This window comes from Oncorhynchus tshawytscha, linkage group LG25 (genome assembly GCF_018296145.1).
Source record: "Oncorhynchus tshawytscha isolate Ot180627B linkage group LG25, Otsh_v2.0, whole genome shotgun sequence".
Classification (NCBI taxonomy): domain Eukaryota; kingdom Metazoa; phylum Chordata; class Actinopteri; order Salmoniformes; family Salmonidae; genus Oncorhynchus; species Oncorhynchus tshawytscha.
In genome coordinates, this window is record NC_056453.1 from 22,478,036 (window position 1) to 22,484,211 (window position 6,176).

Consider the following 6,176-nt stretch of genomic DNA (forward strand, 5'->3'; position numbering starts at 1 on the left):
AAATCGCTGAAGTTGGAGACTTAATATCTCTCTCACTAACTTTAAGCATCAGCTATCTGAGCAGCGTACGGCTGCAGCTGTACACAGACCATCTGTAAATAGCCCATCCAACTACCTCATCCCCATATAGTTATTTATTTTTTTGCTCCTTTGCACACCAGTATTTCTACTTGCACATCATCATCTGCACATCTATCACTCCAGTGTTAATTTGCTAAATTGTAATTACTTTGCTACTATGGCCTATTTATTGCCTTACCTCCTTACTCCATTTGCACACACTGTGTATAGATTTTTCTATTGTGTTATTGACTGTACTTTTGTTTATTCTATGTGTAACTCTGTGTTGTTGTTTTTTGTCGCACTGTTTTGCTTTATCTTGGCCAGGTCACAGTTATAGATGAGAACATGTTCTCAACTGGCCTACCTGGTTAAATAAAGGTGAAATAAATAGAAAAAAATAATGATAACTTGAAAACTAGCACTTGAAACTAGCATAGGCAATAACTATGAAGCCCACACACACAGCACCCGTTCTACGGGCGTGTGGGGGAGGGTTCTTGAAATGTAATATCCAATCAAAATCTTGCCGCTGGGAGTCAGCGGACCATTCAACCCGTTTTTGCAATACATTCATCCCGTTTTTGCAAAAGGACACTAGAAACACTATAACAAAGATTATTTATATCTGACAAGATACATGTCTCTCCGCTCTAGGGCAGTTTGCTCCCTCCTATCCTTTATTTTGATTGGTGGATACATCTAATTATTGTCATCCATTTTTGAATATTCAATGAGGGTTGTTGACGTCAATGGCGAGAGATGCTACTAGCCTCATATTATGAATATGCATAGCTACCTCGAGACAAGTCCGATATAAAGTGTTTTTCTCAAAGTTGCTGGGATGTCTTGTGTCCTACTTATATCAGTACACTCATAACAACTTAAGCATGACGGAACTTCTATTAGATCAAATAAACCTTAAGTATTAACCAATTTCAACACTCATTGACCTCCATGCAAACACTCCTTGCTTGGTGGGCGAAACAACGAAAAAACGCCACCTGCTGGAGGGAAACAGATTGTCTTCCTCTTCTTTTCTGACTACAATGACAACAGCCAGGTCAGACAGTTTAACCCTAATGGAGTTGAGATCATATGTTGGTTTTCAAAGGGCGTAACTGAGGGATACGTAGGTCAAAATGTATGCATTTATATGCATGTTTAGGTCTTCAGTGTGTTGATTATATATGTTTAAAAATGTCTGAACTCTGCTTTGTTTTAATGGGCTCTAGTACACTCTCTTAAACATTGAGTCATTCAGTAAATGTTCACTACAAGGATCAATCTTTTTAAAGAAAATAAGCATTACACTTGTGGTGAAATCCACAAAAACACACAGCAGCTCCCTCAAGACACATACAGCAGAGTAGGAACTGCTTCAGAAACATGTCAAGAGCGAGTATGTGATGCGTAAGAGGGCAGTGTGTCTGTCAGTAGTGCTGGTACAGTAAATGATACCCCTCTGAGTCTAGCTGGTCTGCAGGGCCACTCCTTCCCCCACAGGGTCCGTCTGTGCCACTGCCCACAGAATGACTTCAAGCTGGGGCACAGAGAAAGAGACCAACCCTGGCCCCTTGGGACATAATCAAATAACTAAAAGGCAGCTTACTGCCAAAATGTTGGTGACACACTGCATCACGAAGACGTTAAACACAGTACGGTGTATAATGTTCAGCTACATTTTTTGTGAAAACAATCTACACCTCAAGTTCCACCAACCTAAATCTGGCCAATTCAGGTGAGTGTTTTCCTTACTTTAAAAAAATACTCCTTTCCCACAACCAGGCATGCAAAATCCGATGCGCCAAGCTGGGGGGTGCTTTCTGTGGCTCATTTACAGAGAGATAGCCCCTCCAGCTGGACATGAATTTCAAATGTCTATTACCTCAATTCGAATGGATTTCTCAATTTCTGAATAAATAATGAGAGACAATGTAACAGAGGCAATGGTTTTAGTAAACGATAGTAATTTATTGTTATCAGTATAATAGAATCATGACCGATAAACAAAGCATCTGCATTTCATCAGTGCAATTGTATTAATACCAGAAAAATCATTGTTTATTCCATTTGCATTGCCAGTTAGAACATGTATTAATTAAAAGAATGTCATGGGAATCACACAACAGAAGACTCCAAGTCATAAATGACATACGAGATCATATAAATAATAAACAATCATGCTAGTCAATTCAAGTATGCCATTTCACATGGCTCAATGTGCAAATATACTGTAGCAATGTTAAATCACAAATGGTCCATACAACCAAAATTCAGCTAATTGTTCAATATTTATCTACATAATATAAGGAAGTGATATTTCAATGAGTAGTATACATGTACATCAAATGCATAGATGTGATAGCAAGCCTGCGTATGTCTTTGGCTAAATTGCAGTGAAAGTTTTTTTCAAGAACATGACACCTTGCACCAATTGTGTCACCTCCTCACAGAATACATGGTAAGTATATTCAAATAAATAATCAAATAACTAAATACAAAAAAAACTAAAATTGTTTCACATGCTTGAACTGCTACAAAGCAATGGAATACAGATTAGCATAAAAAGCATATAATCCACCATAGGCTTATATTTTAACGTAACCTATATCTTAACATAACCTATATCTTAATGTAACCTATATCTTAACGTAACCTATATCTTAACGTAACCTATATCTTAACGTAAGCTATATCTTAATGTAACCTATATCTTAAAGATGAACTAGATCTGCATGCTTATTATAAGAGGTTTTCAAGGAATGCTTTTAGATCTGTGATGCACTGAAAAACACTACAACGTCTATAGAACAACTATCTTGGGGGAAAATAATGTTTCTCTAGAGTGTCCCTGTATTCCAGGCTGGTCATAGAGTCATCAGTGTACAGGGTGTCCCTCCTGGGCCTTGTTCCTGTCCACGTCACATACTGACCAGTCCCTTACACAGGGCTGTGATGTGAGGCTACAGCTACCTGCTTGGGCTCCTCAACTCGACTTACTGTTTGTCTGGAGCAAGGTGGGGAGAGAGAAGAGAAAGAGAGAGAGGAGAGTGCATTTCAGTACACACTCAAATAGAAAAGCAAATGTGAGTCAAAATATGGACGTTTTTAGTTTGACAAAGGCAAATCCTCATTCAACTAGGTTCATATTAACACAACTACACATAAACCAAACAGTTCTTTTTTCTGATTAGTCTTTTGGCACGTTACCTTTATTTGGGACAAACTTGAGCGAGTTGCTGAATATTCAGAATCGTGAGATGCCTTCCTCCGGACCGTCGTTGACAAACTCATGGCCCAGTCCGTTACCACACTTCCCACAAAGCACCTGGACACCATTACCACAACATTACACCACTATTGAGGTAAGAAGAGACACTGATTTTGGGGTAAACAATCCCATTAAAGGTCAACTCTGATATTTACAGCTAAATATCAGAGTTTAGAGGCACAATCTGGGACATTCATGTAAATCTCTAGGAGAGTCAGCCTACCTTGAAGGCTGTGAGTGACTCCATCATCTTGGTGACACTGTCCTCTTTGATGGTCTCAGTGAAGGCAGGCCACGGGGAGGAGTGGGGGAACTTAGACCTGCTGGAGAACAGCGGGTTGTTGCACTGAGAACACACATACATACCTAGAGAGAACCAGGTAGAGGGGTGTAAAGGGTTATGTCGTCATTATGGAAAGATACACATTATGTACGTAACAAGATATTTATATTGCATTATAATACATGTAATGGCTATTTTAGATGTAGTGAGGTTTTTATACAAACCTTGTATAACACATAAGAGTAGTAGCCTAACCTGCAGCTTAGATAACTGATTAATTAGCCTGTAGTAACGGTTCAGTAGTATTTAATCCTGAAACAAGAGCAAGTTACAACACCAATCAAAGCAAAAATGTGCTTAATCACATAAATACTCACCTGGTTTGAAATGGTCTTTATAGACCTCGCCATCAAAAAATGAGCAAAAAGACATTCTGAATGTAAAGGAAGAACACTATTTGTGGAGATGAGCTTTGACAGCACCACTTAAATAGACTGCCAGCACAGAATGGATCGGGCTACAAGATAAGCTTCCGCACATGTGACCAAGTTGTATTATGCAAGCCCTGCCCACGGTTCAAATCTTGACCACTAGATGTCAGTGTTGGACAAACAGTGAGACAACAAGTGACTCTTGGAGAAAGTCCTGGCGAAGCAAGTGAGTTACAAGAAGCCTAAGTTAAGTGATACATCTAGAATACTTTTCGGGACACACGAACAGCGGACACAAATAACTGTATGGTAGATATAGGAGGAAAATAGATCATAAGAAGTTGATGTCATCCATTTATTTACCAGTTTTCCAAAAAGGCATCTCTGACAGACAAAAAATAATAGGTCAATCATTAATTAAAAACATAACTGGTAAGAGACCAGGGATTCATTGTAAAGAAGATCTCAAAAATATAAACACATTAAGTACATTTATCTTTTCTGAAATGCATAAACCACTTGGATCTTAAGTTCGGCTCTCGTGAGAAGCTTCTTCAGGAGGTGCTCAGTCCAAAGTGCGCTGTCTGTCACTCATACTTGCAGTAGTGTTTGAGTCTCTCAGGCAGTTCCAGCCAGTCCAGAGCCATCCTGTGGACTATGTTTTTCTGGATGCACTTTCTACACAGAGTCTGCAGGGAGGAAACTGAAGCAAGGGATGAGAAAAGAAAGAGAGAAAAGCCTTGTTAAATTGAATTAATAGAAACTACAACAACCTCAATCTGAAATATTTGTATGTGTATATTGTATATGTTTTGGTTTCATTCACTTGACACTTACATCCATATTCCACCTGGACAATGCGAACTTGCTTTGTAGCAGAGTACACATCAACCACAGCAAACAAAGGCAGAAGCATTGGGATGCCCTTAGCTGATGCACCCATATCCTCTCCGTTAATGACAACATGCATGTCAGCCAGGCCCTGTCCTTTGGGCACATACAGCACCCCTATCCGACTACGTCTGGCAGTGGGGGGGAGGGCATTGGTCTTGTACAGGTCATCCAAGATGTGGCTGTAGCGTCCGGGTCGACTCCGACCAACCAGCTTGTCCATGGGGATTTTAACTTTCTCAATGTGCAGGTGGGAGTCTGTGAAGAACGTCTTGGGTTTGGGATTAATCGCTTCTTCTTCCACATCACCACCCCCCAGCCTAGGTAGCCTCCTACCTCCCTCTTCCCTACCATCCCCCAACCTATGACCCCCGGCCAACCCTCCATCTCCTGCCCCCTCTCCCTCAGGCGCCACAGCCTCCTCCTCCACCACCCGGTTGTGGTTTCGTGTGATAGCAAACACCCAGCTGTCCCCCAGGTCCATCAGGTCTGGCAGAGAATACTCAGGCACCGTTTCGAAGGTCAGAGGGTCTCTGGCGGTCAGCCCGATCCGCAGGTGGCCACACCAGCCCAGCTCCTTCTCCTCGATCTCCACCAGGAAGATCTCCCCAGGACTCAGCGGCTCTCTGCTGAAGCACACCCCGTTGGCAAAGCTTTCCACTCGGGTAGCCTGGGTCCCCGTAGGGTCTAGCCGCACGTTGGTTCCATGGATATGGTGGAATTCCTGAAACTGGTCAAGAAAAGGTAAAGGTTCCATGTCACAACGTGACTTGGTGGACTGGATACAGCTGCTTCAGTGGAAATGATATGCCTAAAGAGTAGGCCTGTTGCCTGTGGATCTGAATCAACAAATACACTCCCAACCGAAACCATACAAAAGGTGTACAAGTGGCCCTCTATCCAAAGCTCTTACGGTGTCTTCCTTATTTTGAGTAGAGTTGGTAGTAAATGCATGGTCATTGTGCAGACACACACTCGCATACACACAACTACCCCTTAGCCTAGTGCCTATCTGTTGGCTACTCAGGGAAGTTTCTGGTGCCATGGAGAGGGCTATTTTTGAACAGCTGCATATGTCAACAGATGGCAAGGTATGCAAGGGGAGACCCATAAACACACACATGGATGGATGGGGAGTGGTTAGTTAGAGAACCCCCTGGGCCCAAGTGCTCATTTAATTTCACTATATAATATGCACAGTATTATACAGTAGTCTAATTATCATAATGCTTATATG

General features: G+C 41.6%; 2 protein-coding genes across 2 annotated transcripts; both read right to left on the reverse strand.

Moving 5' to 3' along the window:
• Nucleotides 1–2,007: 2,007 nt before the first annotated feature.
• Nucleotides 2,008–4,159, reverse strand: msrb1b (methionine sulfoxide reductase B1b). The gene is made up of 4 exons (XM_024387298.2): nt 3,995–4,159; nt 3,558–3,700; nt 3,274–3,391; nt 2,008–3,070 (listed from the first exon to the last, which is right to left on the reverse strand). The coding sequence occupies exons 1-4, from the start codon at nt 4,047–4,049 to the stop codon at nt 3,060–3,062; spliced, it is 327 nt and encodes a 108-aa protein (XP_024243066.1). The 5' UTR covers nt 4,050–4,159; the 3' UTR covers nt 2,008–3,059.
• A 230-nt stretch (nt 4,160–4,389) lies between these two features.
• On the reverse strand, nt 4,390–5,995 carry neurl2 (neuralized E3 ubiquitin protein ligase 2). The gene is made up of 2 exons (XM_024387299.2): nt 4,886–5,995; nt 4,390–4,751 (listed from the first exon to the last, which is right to left on the reverse strand). The coding sequence occupies exons 1-2, from the start codon at nt 5,694–5,696 to the stop codon at nt 4,636–4,638; spliced, it is 927 nt and encodes a 308-aa protein (XP_024243067.1). The 5' UTR covers nt 5,697–5,995; the 3' UTR covers nt 4,390–4,635.
• Between the last annotated feature and the right edge of the window lie 181 nt (nt 5,996–6,176).

Bases quoted from the DNA above. Each gene is read 5' to 3' on its own strand.
- neurl2 (XM_024387299.2), bottom strand. From the start codon at position 5,696: ATGGAACCTTTACCTTTTCTTGACCAGTTTCAGGAATTCCACCATATC. The intron at 4,752-4,885 runs GTAAGTGTCAAG...CCCTTGCTTCAG, and splicing joins TGTCCAGGTGGAATATGGAT to TTTCCTCCCTGCAGACTCTG.